Source organism: Bufo gargarizans, chromosome 10 (assembly GCF_014858855.1).
Source record: "Bufo gargarizans isolate SCDJY-AF-19 chromosome 10, ASM1485885v1, whole genome shotgun sequence".
Lineage (NCBI taxonomy): Eukaryota > Metazoa > Chordata > Amphibia > Anura > Bufonidae > Bufo > Bufo gargarizans.
Genome location: NC_058089.1, coordinates 80,824,836 through 80,845,956, shown reverse-complemented (window position 1 = coordinate 80,845,956; position 21,121 = coordinate 80,824,836). Strand labels below are relative to the sequence as shown.

Genomic DNA, 21,121 nt, shown 5'->3' with positions numbered 1-21,121 from the left:
TGGAAGTTCCAGCATTCATTAAATTGGAAAAATTGCATCTTTATTCAAGCTTCCATAAAATCCAAAGGCACTGTCTTTGAAGTTTAAGAATACTTAAAGTGTAACTGTCGTTTCAGTTTATGTTTAATATATTGTGGGGACAGCGATATTAAGCGTTTTTGTAATATACATCATTAGGGAAAAATGTTTCTTTGTTCTAGAAAACAGGCTTGGTTATTTCCGTCTACCCGATAGAAATAAATAGGAGCAGGGGCCGTGCGGTGTGCTCCCATTTACTTGTATGGGAGCAGTGCTTGGTGGTGGATGGAAGCCGGGAAACCTGGGTTCCTCCAGCCACAGCTCTCCCTGCTCCGTTCTCCTTGTAGGTGCGGGTCCCAGAGGTGGGACCCTCACCTATCAGACATTGGGGGCATATCCTAGTGATATGCCCCCATGGTATGTGATGGGAATACCCCTTTAACTATGACTGCCCGGCCGTCACCCTTCCTGACTTGTTAGAGAAGACAGACTCTCCTTAGCAACTTTCATTTACAGCTTTGTTAGGAAGACTCTTTAAAATGAAATGACATGGAATTCTTACAATTTATTGCATACTGGAACCTCCTTGTCATCCTAATATTGTGCCCCCCTGCATTTATGTGCACCCACAGAGCAACATAGGGACAGCTGGATAGCAGCTTCAGTTTGATAGAAGGCTTACATCTTTCTTCTACTTTGAGGACCTTACATTTTCATTATCTAACTCTTCGACATACTTGCATGAGAGACCTTTCACAGCATAATGAGGCTTCTGTTACATGTCCTCTCTGTGGCCTGAGAGACATGAAAACTTCTGATACATGCCTGGGCTTGGCAGGAGTAAACATGTCACCTAATGGCCCGTTCATTAACACTGAGATGGGGATACAATTCACTACAACATACTTTCTATAAAGCAATCAGGACAACCAGAGTCAACAGTCCCGTTGACCTAACGAGAGGGCAATATTGCTTGCTGCTGCCAGCACGTTGCCCTACGCTTAACACATTCTTCACATATCTGGCTTATACAAGCCTATTATAAATTATATATGCTACTTAGTGGCTTATTACATGTCCATTAACCTGATGACTACCACACTATCCTTATTACATGCAGTACTCTTCCAAATTAATATAATAACGTAACAGTTCGCTGCCTCACAAAATATCCCACTCGCCTTCAGCTGTTGGCATCATTCCCAATATCTACTCGACTGATATGTGAATAAGCAGGAGATAATAAAAAGATGTAAGACAGATTTTGTCCTTAGAATTAAAATTAAGCAGGCAAAGGTGTGGCATCAATTTTGCTAAAGCAAAATACATATATATTACATTTATATTTCCCAGCTATATACCTTCTTAGGAAATGTTTTAGACTGAACAATAAAATGTAAATTCCTCTTGAATCATACCCATTTCTAAAATTGTTCCTAATTCACAAATTACATCTCCTAATTATTTTTTCTCAGTAACAGTCATCTAGTACACATCACGGAAAAACTTTCTGAAACCTAATATTTAATAACTACTTCAGTAGTCACTACTTCAACCTCTAGAATATTTATTCCTCAAAGGAACCTCGACCATATACAAACATATATACACCTGCTTCCTTTATGGTGTCATTTATTGTACACTACTTTACGTGTTATGTATCAGAAGGAGCAGTATTGTCACGTTGGCTATAACGTACAGAGACAATCATTTGACAACTGGTTTGTTCAATTTTTTTAATGGAGTCTATCACCAGGAAATGTATTGAGTTGTAGGGCTAGCTCAGCAGAATGTAATGATATCTTTCACTTAGCAATACATTTTTCTGGAAAATAAAGTATTTTTATTCCATATGCACGTGAGAAGTTTAGTGCTCTGAGGATTGGGCTCAAGCCACTCTATGTACCCTTGCTCCTTCTGCTTCCTCTGCCAGAACCTCCCTTTTATCAATTGACAAGACCAGGCAAGACAACCATGCTGGGACCTGGCATTGTCAATTAAGAAGGATAGTAAGGGCCTTCAGAGGAAGGAGGAGGACAATGGGTGCACAGAGTGGCTTGGGTCTACCTTGGTGCATTTAATTGTTCATTTACATATGGATCAAAAGTACTTTTTATTCAGACTCCCTTTACATTAAAAAGGTTCTGCAGGATTTACCTTTGGTGATCTCTCCTCCCTAGACCCCTGCTGATCAGCTGTCTAAAGAGGCTGTGGCCCTTTATGGGTGCTTAGGCCTCTTCCTAGGCCATGTGGCATCACGTTCATTGGTCACATGGTGAGCTGCGAGGATGTTGCGGCCTCCTCAAAACAGCTGATTGGTGGGGGTGCTGGGAGTCAGACCCCAAACATTCTCATATTAAGGGCCTATCCTAAGGATAGGTTATCAATATGTAAATATTTGATAACCTACCCCTTGAAAACTTTGTAAGGGTCTTCTCTGCTATCACCTTTGTCATCAGATCTCCATGATATATGTCTTACTTGGAAATAATATAATTATAATTATCTATAATATAAAGAGGTTGCTCAAGATTAGAAAATATTTTTTATGTTATAAAACAGGCTTATTCTTTGTCATACTGAAGCAACAGTAGAGAAACCCTTTATTTTAAAGATACAAATGCAGTAATTTCTAAGTGCTTGCACCTAAAACACTTTCACTACTCCAATCCTTAATACAGGAAACTCAAAAGGGTCATCTTTAAGTCATCATGATTGGTGAAGTATTATGTTGTGCTCGATTACATAGCATGACAAAACCATTCCTGGACAAATGCCACAAAACTGGGGTCAAGAGGGATGGATTACTACCAATATGAATATTTACCATTATTAAAATAAAAAAAGCCTATTTGTAATGAAAATTCATGACATCCCAATAGATATGCATTTACTGTTTCACCAACATTTTTGATCTTGCTAGACTTTAAGAATTTAATATTGCCAACGCAACTCTTGGATAATTTACAAAAGGTGACACTGGAGTCCTTAAAGGATAGCCCTCAAAAATAATTTAATGCTTTGAATTAATTTAAATCTGTTTCTTGAAGGGACAGAGTTTTATAGAGGGGGATAACTTTACAATGTTGTTTTTTTAAATAATCAAAGCCTAACTTTATGAGGAACAAATCACTACTTTAAGCAAGCCCTCCAATTTCATAGTCACCAACAAAGAGCCAAAAACATACAATGGCCATACTATTCCAGATGGAGACCCTGAAGACAGCAGTATGGATATTGTATAAGAACCCTCAGGTAGGGATAAAGTGCAAGATGCACTCAAGCAAGACCTGAGTTTTTAGATTGCAAATGGATTCCCAGTTGAAATTACAGTTGAAGAAATGGTCACGATAAAAAAAAAATCTGGTATGTGGCATCTCTTTAGATTGGACAGATCTTCCAAACTCTCCAAGGATGTATCCCTTTCTGTATAAAATAGGCAGTAGGGTTACTGGTACTTCACCGCCTCAAGGGTGACATGCATTGCTAACCATATTCCAAGTTTGAAAAGCACCTTCCCTTATGACAATGAAACATAAATGAACCACTGAGCATCTGGCATAAAAGGGTAGCACTACACATTTTATTTTTTTAAGGAAGTAAGGACCTCAATGTTTTCCATTTCATGTATGTTTTATCTTTATTCTATTAAAGAACATATAAATAATATATAACTGGCATGCTGTAACTTTGTTGCTGATCTGGCAAGCATAGTTGCCGGGGGTTATGTTTACAAAAATGTTTGTCCATATAACGTAGGATATAAACTCATTTACCCCACGTCTATGAATGTGCTACACTTTGTCTTACTATAGCCCTATAAAGAGAACCCCTTTAGCACTATTCTGGACATTATGGCAATTGTAACATACAAACTAGGCAATACTTTAAGGTAGGACTACCGGATGTACTCCAGAACATCAATGTTTTAACACCATAATAGTAAAAGGTTGACAATGTGGGAAAGTTTACTGATTTAAAAAGAAGATATGTCCTTTTACCTTCATCATTTCAGGACTCATCTGAAAACAGAGTATCTAGGCTAATATATACAGTGAAACCTCTCCAAAAGACTTTGAGAAGGCCACTATCTTATCTAGACCAAATGCTCTGAGACAGATTTTCAGCTCCACCATATGTTATGGATAATGTCTATCTCCTTTGAGAAGAACCCCATCATAAGACCATTTTTCAATCCAATTGGGAGTCGTTAGCTCAAAGAGGTTTCACTGGTTATGTAACACTTTTGCAGGGAATTTTACCCTTTTAATTTTACAAACACAAGAGCGAAGTATGAAACAATCCAAGCAACAGTCTTAAAGATGTCAGCTCCAGTTCTAGTGCACTCTGCATGTGACATCATCAGTGGGAATATGAAAGAAGTGGCATTAAAATCCATTAAAATGTTGGTGTGCCTGTTGCCAAGACCAGAAAAAAGTTACTAGTTCTTAGTGAATTGACAGCTTGCAGTCCCATAACTCATTAGGTCCAAAAATATGGCTGCTTTTACTTTGCACATATTTTCATGCACTTTACAAAATAGCATTTCCACAGTGGCCATTTCTGTGTGAAAGACAGTAACCTGCATAACAGGGACAGTCCTATTATCTGCTTTATTTTAATTAAGGTGATTATAAAAGAAAAAAATTAAATATTCTCCTTCACATCAGCTTTTTTTCCTTAAAAATTGGTAATTTTGTCCCGAAAACAACGTTTTTAACACAAGATTTTGTTATAATACATAGAAACTCTTTGAAATAAAATAATTATAATAATTAAAAAAGAACAGACTGCTACAAATAACCAAACCACAGATTTGTTTAAACGCAAAATAAGTACCTGAGTGTATATATAATATACTTTTATATAGCTTTATATATATTTATACTATATACCTGATAAGGCTTAAAGGAAAAAAAATATATAAAAAAAAGAAGTAAAAACTCTCTGTCTGTTGAAGAGAACCTAGGGAGAAATTGAGGCGTTGCCTTTTACACTTGCAAATATTAAAACACCAGAAACAATACGCAAAGCGATGTGATGAGTTCCCTTATGCAAGGAAGTGGGGGCTATGTTGTGATGTGATCTTAAAACTAGAAAGATGGCCAGATTGAACTTAACTGGTAGCCTATATGATCAGCTTTTATCACTGAGGGACCTGATATGTAAGTGTCCATTTTTACCTGTAGTGTAGCTGCAAAAAAAATGAACCATTCCAAGGAGCCCATGGACATTCATTTTTCAATAGAAACTAGCAGTCTTTTAGACTAAGATTTTTCTACTTGTAGCTAATAAATGAGGCATACCCGGTAGGCCGTATGGTACAGGGTTTCTTTTACCCAGACAATCTCTCTTTAGACACCTCACACTTTGAAAATTGATAATATAAAACATCATAAGTTCTTATTTCTTCTACCTGTCAATAGTCTCCATGTGGAAAAGACAACTTAAAATGACTGTACATATAAATATTACCAATGATTTAGAAACAGTATAGAAAAGTGAAGAATGTTGGCTTTCCTGTGTTCCTAAACAGGGATAAGGTAAACAATTAACCTATAGACATATATCACTTAGGTCTACCCGCCTTAAACTAAAAATAATACTAGAGGTAGTGTGCTGTTTGTGGGGATTTTTGTTATTTATTGTCTGGTGTCCAAAACCGATTAGTTAAAGGCGTGTGTGCAAACAGTCCGAGTATTAGATGAAAAAACACCACTAAATGCAAATCTTCCACGGCCGGTCCAAATTCTAAGAAGTGCTAGTTTGAGTTCAAAATATATTTGGTATATCCACCAGTGGGTTTTTTGGGTCCACATTGCCATTTTACAATAATTTTGTTAACGAAATGTACGTCAGACAAATTTGTTCCGAACAAAGCAACTTCCTTTTCAGAACAGGCACCAAATTCTGGAGTTCTTCTTAAGATGCGGAATAAATGGTCCAAATTATGTTTGGTAGAAATGATGATAGTGGTGGTGATGTTCATGGTGATGATGATGCTCATGTCTTTGTATCAAGTGTCCACTATGGCCATCGTACATTAGCATGCTTGGTAAATCCCTCACATGCTCTTTTTCCACTACGTTAATAGGTGACTGGAAAGCTTTGCACATCTGGTGGCCTTCCTTGGTTTTTTGCTTGCTCCTCCTATGAGGTTGTTGAGGTGGTAAATGATGGTAAGGATAGCTCTGGCCCATAAGTGCAGTTGGGGAAGTCACAGGAATTTGCACACCATGGATGGGTTTGCTCCTTGTTGTCCTTCCTGGCTGACCATTTAATGCTGTTCCACTCTTATTTGAGGCTTTAGGACTTCTGACAGAATGTCTGTTAGATTCTTGACCTCGTTGCCTTTGAAGTTCTACCATCTTTGGATGAGAAGGGTCTAATAGATTGAAATGTCCAGCATCCAGCGCTTGAGATCTTCTCTGGTGTAAATGCAGAGTTTCTGGTTCATGAGAACGAGACCTCATTTGATTAGAAGCTCTTGTATGTGAATCTGGTTTTTCAGGTGCTGCAGAAGAGCCTGTAAAATACAAAAAGAAATAGTTTGCTTTAGCCTCATTTAATTTTACAGGGATCAGACAATTAATCATCAACAACTCAGAGGTATCATTTCTCGGTATGCAGTTCTAGTAACAATTTACTCCGTTTTATTTAATTTTTTATAATTGCATTATAGAAATAACGATGTATTGTCTGTTGAATAATTTCCAACATGTAAATAATACCTCTAGGCCAGTGATGGCGAACCTTTTAGAGACCGAGTGCCCAAACTGCAACCCACTTATTTAACGCAAAGTGCCAACACAACAAATGTAAAGTAGCCATCCTATAAGTCAATGCTCGATCTTTTGGAGAGGCCTTAAAGTATAACTTGGAGAGACTGACTGTTGCTTTATTTTAGAAAAGAGAGCTAATTTGCATATCTATTTCTCAGAATCCAGGCCTATAATACTCCTTACGTCTTCTAGACACTGTCCACAATGAGAAATGGTATCTGCAAATCTTGCTTTTAACTTGAAATAATAAAACTCTTACTTTTATGGACCACTGTGGTACTAGAGGGTTTCTGTGCTACTAAAGTTCTACAACCCAACCTGTCTGACTCATGCACCTGACCTGTACTGGATATCATCCTATATGGAGGCCTATGGAAGCTGATTAGCAGCGTTGGTATGTTGTAATAATTACATTACAAATAATTAGCTAAAGAAATGTTAGGCTTTGTGTCCTTTTTTATTGTCATCCAATGAAGAGTCTTTATGCGGTGTGGCAATTTCACATGTTTAGTATTAGGTAAACAATCATGAATACATGGCTTAAAATTATAGTCTTTGCAAAAATGTATTGGACCTTCTCTATATCCATAGAAGTTTTTCAATAATTGATTAGTACTTTTACCTTCTTTTTATTTGTTACCATTATTCTTAATACATTTTTTTTTCATATTACCGTAAATATGTTAGGGTTACCGGATACTTAAATGGTTGAAATATCTTATGTTAAAAAAATGTTTCATTTCTTTTTAAAGAGACAACATTGTGTCTCTTATTTCAACAAAACTGAATTCTTTGAGTTCTTGAATTCTTTGAGTTCTCTGAATGTATACAGTCCCCAAATATGAAAGCTAAATACTGCTAGTACTCCTACAGAGGAGGTAAAATGAGAGGTTTCTTTTTAGATTTTTGCAATTACATCTGACCACATTGTGAGTTACTTATATTACTCACAATTCTAAAATTGTAGCCGGGCCATGTGCATGAAGCCTGTATGAAGGCACAGAGATCTCTGTTCTATGGAGTAGAACCATATGGTGTCTTCATGCACTTTCATACTATGGAGATATTCTACCCTAGAAGCAATGCGTCTAAGGGAGAATAACTCTGAAATACACCCTCTGATGGAAGGTGGCACAGATAGAGTGCATATGGAGAAAGTCCCAATGTAAAGAAATTCAGTATGCCACAATATGGAATATGAAGCACATGGAGGTATTGCACAAAAAGGACTCCTGGCCGTATTGCTACTCCATATGACTTGGAGGATGAACAGTGCCGAGTAGGAAAAAAAAGACTTTGTTAGGATGACCAATAAGCTAAAATACAGTGTGACGTCATACATGTAATCATAATGCTGAAATCCAGTGCTGTGATACACTAGCAGTATGAGATATCAACATTTATTTAACAAACAAGGTGACCACTTTGGTCGCCACAAAATTATGGCAATCCAAAGTGGTCACTTGTGGTCACTAGAAGCCCATTACTAGGCAGCTCTCCTCCTGATGAAGCAGACACGCGAAACGCGCGTAGAGGGGAAGGAGCCACCTGTATCTCTTCCATTCTTTAGAGGTAATGTCAGTTTAGGCTCTCATTATATGGCGTGTTTGATTCTGCTCTTGTATGTTATTCACGTTATAGGCCATTGTCCAGTCTTTTTCATTAGGCCCAGTGTTTATATCTAATAGGGGGACGCATCTAGCACCCTGTTATTTAATTTATGTACACCTGCGCCGTCAGATTAGCGTCAGCGGTCATTGGTTCATTCATTGTATAGATTTGTCTAAATATATTGAGCCCACTGTCAGTTTATGTATACTGGTAGAGATGAGGTGGCACCTTACTATTGACTCCCTACTGTATGTATTTGATGTCTTTTATGACTATTTAAATAAAGTAATATTTTTAAAGGGATATGATGTTACTCATTTGTTTCTTGGTCATGTATTGATATTTTGACTACTCCCATTTTGTTTACGCTATATTTGAAAGTGGATCACCGTGAGTGTATTGAATTGTATATATACTGTATACTGTATATGTGTGTAGATCAGCTTTGAGTTGCATATAAAGGAACTATCCAAAACCCAAACTGCTTCATAACTGCACAGTGTGCACAAGACTTTACGGAGTCTTGTAGTTTGTGTTCATACTGTTCAAAAAATAAAAACATTCAAAATATAGCCAAATGTGTCTTTCTACTGATCAAAAGCAGTTGGAAATTCTAGTTTTCCCTTATTCTAAAAGAGCATGTCCTACCCTGCTCATGAATATTCCCTTACTCCATGGAAATGATTGATCCCTTTATGAGCATTTCCCCGCATCCACTCATATTTTCCGGCAGTAATAGCACATACACACCTGGCCCAAATCTTGATGTGTAGTTTTCAATTCCAGCAAGATCCAAGTAGTGGTTTCTCCGTTCAATGTTCTCATCCACACACTGCCGGAGACATTCTGTCTGTTCTGTTTCATTTTCAGCTGGGTTATGTCTACAGAAGATAACAAAGAACAGGATACATCTGGGAACCACTCACAAAACATCTATAAACAGATTAAAGCATCTGCAGAGACATTATTTTTTACAAGCTGTGGGATTTTTTTCTAGCGTTCTGCTGTCTGATCATTTATTTTTGGACTTTGCCTTAAACAGTAAATTTGATCCCAGACCTGATTAGAATATAACATTCAGCATCTGAAAGCCTCGTCAGATAATTGCACTGCTTTGTGATTCTGTAATTATTTTATTTTTTGAAGTTTCCATGGGGAAATACTCAGAATTTAGGGGGTGGAAGCAGCTGTTACAGTATGGGTCAAAAAATGAAATGCAAAACACTCTTAGCCTACTTTTACACTCGTGTTTTGTGCGGATCCATCATGGACGGATCCGTTCAGATAATACAACCGTCTGCATCCATTCTGAACGCATCCGTTTGTATTATCTTTAACATAGCCAAGACGGATCCGTCTTGAACACCATTGAAAGTCAATGGAGGACGGATCCGTTTTCTATTGTGCCAGATTGTGTCACAGAAAACGGATCCATCTCCATTGTCTTACATTGTGTGTCAGGACGGATCCGTTTGGCTTAGTTTCATCAGACGGACACCAAAATGCTGCAAGCAGCGTTTTGGTGTCTTTCTCCAAAGCGGAATGGAGACTGAACGGAGGCAAACTGATGCATTCTCAGCGGATCCTTTTCCATTTGCATTAGAATGCAAACTGATCCGTTTTGGACCGCTTGTGAGAGCCCTGAACGGATCTCACAAACGGAAAGCCAAAACTCCAGTGTGAAAGTAGACTTAGAGTACAATGTAGTTGGCAAATTTATTTTGATCAAAATCATTTATGCCCATACCACGGCAAGGTGACCTCTTTAGATGGGAACCTACTTTATGATAACTTCTCTCCTTGTGCCAACTGGCCTCAAATGAATTCAGGGAATGCAGGCTCCAGCTATATATGCACTAACTACAAACAGCTTGTGGGAAAAAAAGGTTTGCTAGGAGTGCACAACCAAAATGGAGAAAGTCACTCCTCCTTGAATTCATTTGAGGCCAATTGGCACAAGTAGAGGAGTCATTATAGAGTAGGGTCCTATCTAAGACCGGAGATATCACCGGTGCTCAAAAAACCCTTTGCAAAGTGATGCAAGTGACCTAGCCAACAGATAAGTCATCAATATTGTGCTCCTGGAAAACCCCTTTAAACCTATGGCTTGTTAAATTACAGATACATTCATATATATTATCCGTATTGTATGTGATTAGTATTACATCCATATAGCATGTGTACTTCATAAAGACTCTCTGATGTGTCTAATCTGTTCCTCATTTAAAAATAACCCATCAATATTACAGATCCATTATAGAGAAGCAATTGGAATGACATATGGACACTATATATTCCATAAATACAGATGTGTTGGATAAATGTTTATTCTGTTTACAGCTTGTGTGAAATGAAAAGTGCATTTTAGAACATTTGACAAATGGGCTGTATAAAGCCCAGCATTGCGGTCACTTCTGAGTGAGATTCCATTTCATGGGTTGAGTTTTCTTCTAAAAACATAAGTGCATGCTGCCTACTCATAGACGTTATAATAATAATTCTTCAGCGTAGACTTCTTAGACTGTCATCTAAAAGCTGTGCCCTACACATTTCTTCCCCCTAGCATAACATTTCTTAACTTTCAGCCATAACACTCTCTTTTATCTTTTCCTTTATCTGCCTTCACCTTTCATATATCTTGCACACAGTAAATCCCAGGACTGTCTGCTCTGGCTTCTGAAGGCCACAGAATACTTTTATCATAGTGGAACGACTAATCCAGCGCCGGGAGTCTCTCCACATAGAGACCCAGAGCAGACATAAGAGTTACAACCATGCTTGGAATGTAAGACAACAAGGATCTGAAGGCATCAGCTGCTGCCAACATAAATATTCTTAAAAGATCTTGGGACCCTTGCTTTCATCTCTGTAAACTACCAGATATGTTATGCTATAAATCTGTACTAAGATACAGTATCATTACTCCTCAGTAGTTCAACAATAGGTGAATAGAGATGCTGATGTCCTGCCTCTTTTCAACAAGTTTGAATGGCAAAGTGGCAACAATTACAGGTGAAACTTCAAAAGTTAGAATATCGTGCAAAAGTCCATTTATTTCAGTAATTCAACTTAAAAGGAATTGCATTAATGCAACTTAAAATTAGAATATTGTGAAAAGGTTCAATATTCTAGGCTCAAAATGTCACACATTTTTATGCGCGTTTTTGTAATAGTAAACGCGCGTTTGACGCGCGTTTGTGTGATTGACTACAGTGTCCTATGGCCACAAACGCGCGTCAAAACGCCCCAAAGTCGCTCATGTACTTTTTTGAGCATCGGGCGTTTTACAGCGCGATCGTACGCGCTGTAAAACGCCCAGGTGTGAACCATTCCCATAGGGAATCATTGGTTTCTCCTTGTTGAGCGTTTTACAGCGCGTAGGAACGCGCTGTAAAACGCTCAGGTGTGAACCCAGCCTAAGGTGACCAGTCCTGTATGGAGACATCCTGGAAGCACTCCATGGTATGGAGCCCTACAGGCAATGCTCCATGGGAAACAAATATACAAAGAGGTATCTCCCGAAAAAGAGAACCATCTCACCAGTGCCACCTATTAGAAGTGGCCCCCTATGAGTCAAGATCTGACTTTCCAACAAGCCTTGGGATTTGACAAGAGAAAAGCCATGGTTTGCTATATTCCCTTGCCAAATCACAAGGCTTATTGGAAAGTTGAATCTTGACTCATAGTTAGCCATTTCCAATATGTGGCGCTGGCGAGAGGGTTCTCTTTTTTGGGAGATACCTCTTTGCATATTTGTTTCCCATGGATCATTGCCTGTAGGGCTCCATACCATGGAGTGCTTCCAGGAATTCTCCATGGGAAGTTTCAAATCTTTTGAAAAATTTGGTTAAACAACTTTTAAGACATTCACTCATTTTTTTTATATATATATACACACACTGCAGTCCCTAAAATTTACCGTGAAGAACTACGCTGTTTCTTAAGATCTTCATTAACTTTGCTTTCAGTTCTGTATCTTCCATTCTGTATCTCTGGAATTACACAAACCATCAGTCATAAGCTGGACATGCATGTAACTGTACAGGATATCCACAGATACAGTGTTAGCAAAATTACTCCCAAAAACTCTCACAATGTCCTGATATTTTATTAAAAGCTCTGTTCAAATGGCTCCCATTAGATCATCATTATTGGAGAACCTTCCAGATCTTTTAATTTAAAGAGGACCTTTCATTACAATAAAAAATCTAAACTAAATATGCTGACATGGATAGCGGCACCCAAGGATCGCTATGAGCTGAGCACTGCGAATGGCCAGCGCTACAGCCTGGGAGAAGGAGACGCCCAGGAGAACAAGAGCAGGCTCCTCCCGGTTAAGCCGAAAATCTGAAGATACCGGAGCCTATACCGAGAGAACGGAGCGGCGCCCAGGGATAATAGTAAGAGAAGAGATCCCTGGGCACCGCTCTCCATGTCTGTATATTTAGTTTAGATTTTTTATCGTAATGAAAGGTCCTCTTTAAAGTGCATAGTCACTTCTGTACATGCTAATTGAAAGTCACCCAATGCATTACACAATTTGTCCCCATCTTTTTCTATATGATAGGCTACAAATGTGAATGTTGAGTATTACCTGTGTGATTGAGCAATACAGTCCTCTTCTTCAGAGTGGCATCTGGCGCTACAGATAGCTTGACTCTAAGGGTTTTACTGGAGCTGGAGGAATGATTCACCGATGCATCAAATACTTCATATATGGTGTGTAGTAAACTTGTAATGTCCTAGATAAACAGAACTAATGAGTTATGCTGTAAAGACACATGCAAAATGCCTTATTCACATTTCCTTTCAAAATATGTATCTTTTGACAAAAAAGTAAGGAAACATTTGGTGGGAACACAGAGCTTCAAAAACATATGCATCTAGAATGGTTATTCCTTGAAATGCCTAAGGGCAGATGAGGCTGACGATTGTAGAGAAGGAAGTGTTCCTTGTCAGAGAAGAAGACCTCTGCAATTACATGAAGACATCTCCTTCACAGTATGGGAAGTATCAATCGCTAATGCCATCAGTCGGCCAGTAAATGATGATTTTTGTGACACCTTTACACAGGCAGATCATCACTAACGAGTGTTCCAAAGAACACTTGTTCGCGATGATCTGATCGACCCTTGGCCAGGATAATACAGCCTAATTCTTAAAACTTAAGACATGTAATCTGCTGATCTCTGGTGGAGAAGACTGAAGCAATTTACATGCAGCGATCTCCTCCAGAGACGGGGAGAAGCGATCGCTAAAGCCATTACTCTTCCCTATAACGAATCATTGTTTCCCAGCAGCAGATCATTTTTACACAGCACGATCTGCCACTGGGAAATAAGGGTTTTTGTGTTTGCACCAACGATCCAAGTGGTATGACCTAAAATGCACCAATGTGCACCGTAAACTTTTGGTGCAAGGTAAGCCAACCAAAAAATGTTGCATAGTTAGACAAGAATGTCTACAGAGACACCAAATTTATCCTCCAGCATTATCCACTTTGATACATTTGGCACACCTCTAGTCTAAGTTTTCACAGTCTAATTGTTAGGGTTAGTAAATCTGCCCCACTGAAGTCAGATTAACTTCTTCATTATATGGCTTGATGAAGAAGACAGTCCAACTTCGAAACACCTAGTCTAAATAAACGTCTTACTTATGTATTTGGTCATTACCAAATGATACCATGTGGCAGCATGTTCCTCACAACCTTTCTACCAGTAAGGTGGGCTTACCACATTTCTGCTTACCACATTACCACTCTGCCTAAACAAGCAAACTATAAAAGGTGAGCAGGTCTTAGTTACCGCTATAGTAACTACACCAGACAATAACAAAAAAGGTTTTCTAAAATTTTAGGGTTGTCTACATACAACCCCTGACCATGACCATAATAAAAAATAAAAAAATAGGGCCTATTGAAAAACAGTACCTGAAATCATATTAAGCCTACCATCACCATTTTATAATGCAAACATTGAGCATTATTATGTGAACCTCTAATTAAATGTACAAGAAGGAGCGCCATACTACACGGTTGAAGGCTCAATCCTTGTACTTTTTGAACTCCTTAGCATAAAATGAACTAAAGAGACAAGAACACTACTGCGAATGAGCAAGGAGTTAATAAAGTCAGCAGCAGATAAGGGTGATCCAGGCCTTTTAAACCTCAAACACTTTTCATGGATCACAAAACATTAATTCAATTATCACAGTCCGATTAGCCGTTTTTCCTACAAAGATAATTACAGGGCAGCCTGTCAGTTGTAGAAAAAGACCTCAAGTGCAAAATAAATTGAACTGTCAATGGAGAAAAACACTCTATTAGCTAATTCTTTTTAACAGGAGTATTAAAGACATGCCGTTATCTTAACACGCGCACAAAGAGAGGACTGAACGTCTCATCAAAGCCATCAGGAGCTGGGTGTTTTCTACACTGACTTGGCAATAGAGTCATGGAATGTGTCATCCTGTAATGAGACATCTCTTAAGCATTAATTTGAGAAGGCGAATAGTATACGATCAGAAGTGCTGATATTATAGGGTCACAGTTAGGGTCATTACTACTATGCACAACAGCCTTCTTGTATGTAATACGTTTGTCAGCCTTTTAGCTTTTTCATTCTTCTTTCACTCATTTTTTTTAAATGTTAAGGACAGTCATTAAAGTTGTCCTGACGAAACAGCAGCATCATACAATAACGAGTATGTCAGCTAGAAATAAGTACAAGATATTTATGGAACCGTGTGAGTTACACTGCAACTCTCAACTCTCGATTAGTGATGAGCGGCAGAGGCAAGATTCAAATTCGCGATATTTCGCTAATAGTTGGTAGAATATTCGTCATATATTCAAGATTATTTTCTTGATCACAAAAATCGGCCATGTAATATTCCTGTTAGGCTACTTTCACACTTGCGCTTGATCGGATCCGTTCTGAACGGATCCGATCACATTAATGCAGACGGAGGCTCCGTTCAGTACGGATCCGTCTGCATTAATAACTTTAAAAAAATTCGCAAGTGCGCAAGTAGCCTGCGCGGATCCGTTCAGACTTTCAATGTAAAGTCAATGGGGGACGGATCCGCTTGAAGATTGAGCCATATGGTGACATCTTCAAGCGGATCCGTTCCCATTGACTTACATTGTAAGTCTGAACGGATCCGCACGCCTCCGCACGGCCAGGCGGGCACCCGAACGCTGCAAGCAGCGTTCAGCTGTCCGCCTGTCCGTGCGGAGGCGAGCGGAGCGGAGGCTGAACGCCGCCAGACTGATGCAGTCTGAGCGGATCCGCTCCATTCAGAATGCATCAGGGCTGGACGGCTGCGTTCGGGTCCGCTCGTGAGCCCCTTCAAACGGAGCTCACGAGCGGACCGACGAACGCTAGTGTGAAAGTAGCCTAATACGCGCGAAATACAGGCGTGGGTCACTATAGCTACATTTTTCAAGCTGCTAGAAGTTTCCTGAGACTGGAGAAAATGGTTGGCACAGCCGAACATTACAATAGCTTTATATGCAGATAGAGTGCTCCAATATATTCGCGATTGCGAAATCGGCACTAATGATGAGAATATTTTGGCGCAATACGTGCAACTTCACATTTTCACAGGTCTGACAACTTATTAGAGATTGGTGCACTAAGTATTGTTGTGAACCTGTGACATCACAGCACTATGTCTGTAGCATGTATGTATGGACAGCAGAGAAACAGTAATCCCTATCACACTACCTAACACCCTGCTCTGGAACCTATCAGCTACACTTTATCACTATCTAACCTACACTGACTATCTCCCACTAACTATCTGTATTTTATATATATAAACTAACTAACTAGCTATCTAATGCAATGACATAGGAAAGCAGAGAGCACAGCAATAACACTGCTGTCTCTCTCAGATCTGCAAAATACTGCATACAAGGGCTGCTGGGGAGGTTCTTATATAGTAAGGGGTAGGCAACTTTCCTATTGCTAAGCTCAGACAAAGACATTGCAGCCTTCTCATTGGCCCATAAGCAAGAAGGGAGGTTACTGATGAAATAAAAATCTAGAATATTCGAAATTACGAATATATATCACTATATTCTAAATATTAGCGAATTCTCGAAGTGCCGATATTCGCGATTAATATTTGCTATTCGAATATTTGCGCCCAACACTACACTCGATCCCATTTAGATGTAGGGTTGCACAATGTGCAAGAGATAAATACATCTTAGAGACCACCAGCAAAGATAATGAAAATGTGTACCTCTCTGGTTACTCTTCCACTGTTGTCGAAGTCATACAAGGTGAACGTCCACTCTTGGCGGTTATCTTCTTCCACCGAAACATCACACTGAAGTTCCTGAGTAAAATGTAATGTGTATATCAGATTTGGAAACTCTATATATTTTATGTGATCTATGCTATACAGAATGCTATATAGTTAAAGTCATGTAAAAGTGGATTATAACAAGTAATTTTTCAGTTACAGACTAAAGTAGTGTAGAAATAAATGAGTTGCTTTGGAACTTAAGTCACCCAAATAGTTGTGATATGAACACGTATGTGTTTTCAGTGTGAAGAGAGAAAAAGCCATTGCTAGACATCTCTAGTAACAGCTTAACTCACTGGAGAGCCGCTGAAAGTGATAGCTCCTAATTCTTTTATCCCAACAGCTGAAAGTCCCCCATATGTATTAAGGGTGTATTAGACACCCCGATCAGGCAGACCATTGTCGGGAGGGAAGTGTTTCTTCCCGGAAATCACCTACTTGCTAAAGGAGGAGACCACTGCTATTACATGCAGCGATATCCTCCTCAGCATCGGGAGGAGCAATCGCTATGCCACTGCTCGTCCCCATGCTGTATAGTGGCTTGCCGGCACCAAATCATAATTAGACAGCATGATCTGCCATCGGAAAATCCTGATCTTTCCGCATGCTAAAAGATCTGGATTGCCAGCTGAACATTGATTGTTTGATCAATGAGTGTTTGCTCGTTTATCCGGCAATCGGTGGCAGTATTACACTGCCATACTAACGCTCATTAACGAAGATTGGGCGGACGATCCTGCCATAAGAGGAAGGTTTGCTCAGGATTATCACCCCCTTTCCCCATAACAAAAATAAAAATAAATAAGCAATAAAAAAATAAAGATTATAGGCCTTGCCATGTCCCAAAAAGTCTGTGCTATTAAAAAATAAAAATATTTATAGTGAACGCCATAAAAAAAAAAAAAAAATTGGCTGATTAAATTTTTTGGTCATTTTTTATTTTTTTGGTTTGACCTTCCAAAAAATGAATAATAAGTGACCACACAGCTTCCTAGTTATAGGGAGTCTAAATATAGCAAAAGAAAAAAATCTGTTCAAACATATAATTTTTTTAAGCATTAAAATACAATAGAAACTATATAAATGTGTTATCGCTGTAATCATACCGGCCCAGAGAATGAAGGTAACAGGTCAGTTTTACAGCATAGGCAACAGAGTAAGGCCTCATGCACACGACCGTTGTGTGCACCCGTGGCCGTTGTGCCGTTTTCCGTTTTTTTCTGCGGCTCCATTGACTTTCAATGGGGCCGTAGAAAACTCGGCTTGTGCACCGTTTTTACACCGCGCCCGTGACCCGTGTTTCGAGGCCGTGAAAAAAATATAACCTGTCCTATTTTTTTCACGGCCAACGGTTCACGGGCCCATTCAAGTCAATGGGTCCGTGAAAGAACACGGATGCACACAAGATTGGCATCCGTGTCCGTGATCCGTGGCCGTAGGTTGCTTTCATACAGACGGATCCGAAGATCCGTCTGCATAAAAGCTTTTTCTGATCTAAGTTTTCACTTCGTGAAAACTCATTTCCGACAGTATATTCTAACACAGAAGCGTTCCCATGGTGATGGGGACGCTTCAGGTTAGAATATACTGAAAAACTGTGTACAAGAAGTTAACTGTGGCAGCAGACCCCCCCCCCCCTGTTTTTAACTCATTTGTGGCCAGTGCGGCCGCCCCCCCCCCTCCCTCCCCTGTAGTTAACTTCTTGGTAGCCAGCCCCCCCTCCCTCCCCTGTAGTTAACTAATTGGTGTCCAGTGGGCCCCCCCTCCGTCCGCTATAGATAACTCATTGGTGTCCAGTGGGCCCCCCCTCCGTCCGCTATAGATAACTCATTGGTGGCCAGTGGGCCCCCCCTCCGTCCGCTATAAATAACTCATTGGTGGCCAGTGGGCCCTCTCCCCTCCCACCCCCTCCTAATTAAAATCGCCCCCCTATCATTGGTGGCAGTGGTGAGTACCGATCGGAGTCCCAGTGTAATCGCTGGGGCTCCGATCGGTAACCATGGCAACCGGGACGCTACTGCAGTCCCGGTTGCCATGGTAGCTTAGCAATTTGTAGAAGCTTCATACTTACCTGAAGAGCTGCGATGTCTGTGACCGGCCGGGAGCTCCTCCTACTGGTAAGTGACAGGTCTGTGCTATAGGCAATGCGCCGCACAGACCTTTCACTTACCAGTAGGAGGAGCTCCCGGCCGGTCACAGACATCGCAGCTCTTCAGGTAAGTATGAAGCTTCTACAAATTGCTAAGCTACCATGGCAACCGGGACTGCAGTAGCGTCCCGGTTGCCATGGTTACCGATCGGAGCCCCAGCGATTACACTGGGACTCCGATCGGTACTCACCACTGCCACCAATGATAGGGGGGCGATTTTAATTAGGAGGGGGAGGGAGGGGAGAGGGCCCACTGGCCACCAACGAGTTATCTACAGCGGAGGGAGGGGGGGCCCACTGGACACCAATGAGTTATCTATAGCGGACGGAGGGGGGGCCCACTGGCCACCAACGAGTTAACTACAGGGGAGGGAGGGGGGGCCCACTGGACACCAACGAGTTTACTACAGGGGAGGGAGGGGGGGGGCGGCCGCACAGGGGAGGGAGGGGGGGGGGCGGCCGCACTGGCCACCAATGAGTTAACTACAGGGGAGGGAGGGGGGGCGGCCGCACTGGCCACCAATGAGTTAAAAACAGGGGGGGGGGGGTCTGCCCCCTGCTGCCTGGCAGCACCTGCCAGGCAGCAGGGGGCAGTCATGTACACAGTTTTTCAGTATATTCTAACCTGAAGCGTCCCCATCACCATGGGAACGCCTCTGTGTTAGAATATACTGTCGGATCTGATTTTCACGATGTAGCTCATATCCGACAGTATATTCTAACATAGAGGCGTTCCCATGGTGATGGGGACGCTTCAAGTTAAAATATACCATCGGATTGGAGAAAACTCCAATCCGATGGTATAAAAGAACTCCAGACTTTACATTGAAAGTCAATGGGGACGGATCCGTTTGAAATGGCACCATATTGTGTCAACTTCAAACGGATCCGTCCCTATTGACTTGCATTGTAATTCAGGACGGATCCGTTTGGCTCCGCACGGCCAGGCGGACGCCAAAACGACTTTTTTTTCATGTCCGTGGATCCTCCAAAAATCAAGGAAGACCCACGGACGAAAAAACGGTCACGGATCACGGACCCACGGACCCCGTTTTTGCGGGCCGTGAAAAAAAACTGTCGTGTGCATGAGGCCTAAAAATGAAACCCATAAAGATATGGCAGAATTGCAATTTTTTCCAGCTTCCCTTTACATCGTATGCAATATTAAATGGTGCCATTAGAAAGTATAATTTATCCCAAAAAAAAAAACAAGCTGTCATATGGCTATGTGAAAGGAAAAATAAAAAAGTTATGGCTCTGGTAAGGCAGAGAGTGGAAAAGGGAAGTGCAAAATCAGGAAAAATTCTGTGTCATGAAGGGGTTAAAGAGACTTTAAGCATTTTAGCAACGCTAGAGTCTCCACCAAAAAGAAGACTATAAAGCTCAGTGGTCAGTGCGGAAACTGCAGGATTTTTTTTTTTTTAAATATAGATATTGACATGGAAAATTAAAACTAACATCACCAAACATACTTTAAAAATATGTCCCTTTAATGGCGAAATAAGAGGAGAAAATGCAAAACAAACATGGGCACAACAGAGTGACCCCATACATATATATACATCTGCAAATAATACAACCAACAGGGAATAGCCTGTTAGCTGCTGATATTGTTCTGGATATAGAGACGGTGAATGGGTGCTTAAAATACATCAAGTTAAAGTCGGCAAAGTAAGCCGCTCAGAATAGCCCATGGTTGTGTGCAGCCCAGTTACCTGCTAGATTTGCTGACTGAAATCCATTCCCTCTGGCAGTTCTAAAGAGTCTGTGTCTCCTACTGAGTTCAAAGCCTCCTGACTGTAATAAGCCAGCCTGAGATATTGCAAACGGTACCAGTCTCACATTACATGGTACTCGTAACTAGGCTGATTCTCTGTGAGAAGGTAAAACGGGAGCAAGAGGAGGAGGTCTGGATCAGAGATAAAAAGTGTCTGCTTTAAACTATCAGGGGGACACCAAACGCATTAACATGGTGCCTGGGCGAGAACCAGTCAATGTGTTGCACTCTGAATGTCCAGATATTCTCCGGAATTACTTCATCATTACACACTTGGATACTCCTATTCTGACATGTTATGGTTTAACCATAGGGAGATTTATCAAAACTGGTGTAAAGTAGAACTGGCTTAGTTACCCCTAGCAACCAATCAGATTCCACCTTTCATTTTTCAGTGCTCCTTTGGATAATGAAAGGTGGAATCTGATTGGTTGCTATGGGCAACTAAGCCAGTTTTCCTTTACA

The 21,121-nt window shown here is 40.4% G+C and overlaps 1 protein-coding gene across 1 annotated transcript in view; it reads right to left on the bottom strand.

Moving 5' to 3' along the window:
* Positions 1 to 3,581: 3,581 nt before the first annotated feature.
* The window catches only part of LOC122920876 (protein naked cuticle homolog 1-like), an 85,618-nt gene continuing 68,078 nt past the window's right edge, over positions 3,582 to 21,121 (bottom strand). The window contains exons 6-10 of the mRNA XM_044270660.1: positions 16,665 to 16,760; positions 13,006 to 13,153; positions 12,331 to 12,403; positions 9,162 to 9,292; positions 3,582 to 6,544 (exon numbers count right to left, since the gene is read on the bottom strand). Of these exons, the coding sequence (XP_044126595.1) occupies positions 5,967 to 6,544; positions 9,162 to 9,292; positions 12,331 to 12,403; positions 13,006 to 13,153; positions 16,665 to 16,760 (1,026 nt within the window). The 3' untranslated portion in view covers positions 3,582 to 5,966. The remainder of the gene's footprint in view (positions 6,545 to 9,161; positions 9,293 to 12,330; positions 12,404 to 13,005; positions 13,154 to 16,664; positions 16,761 to 21,121) is intronic.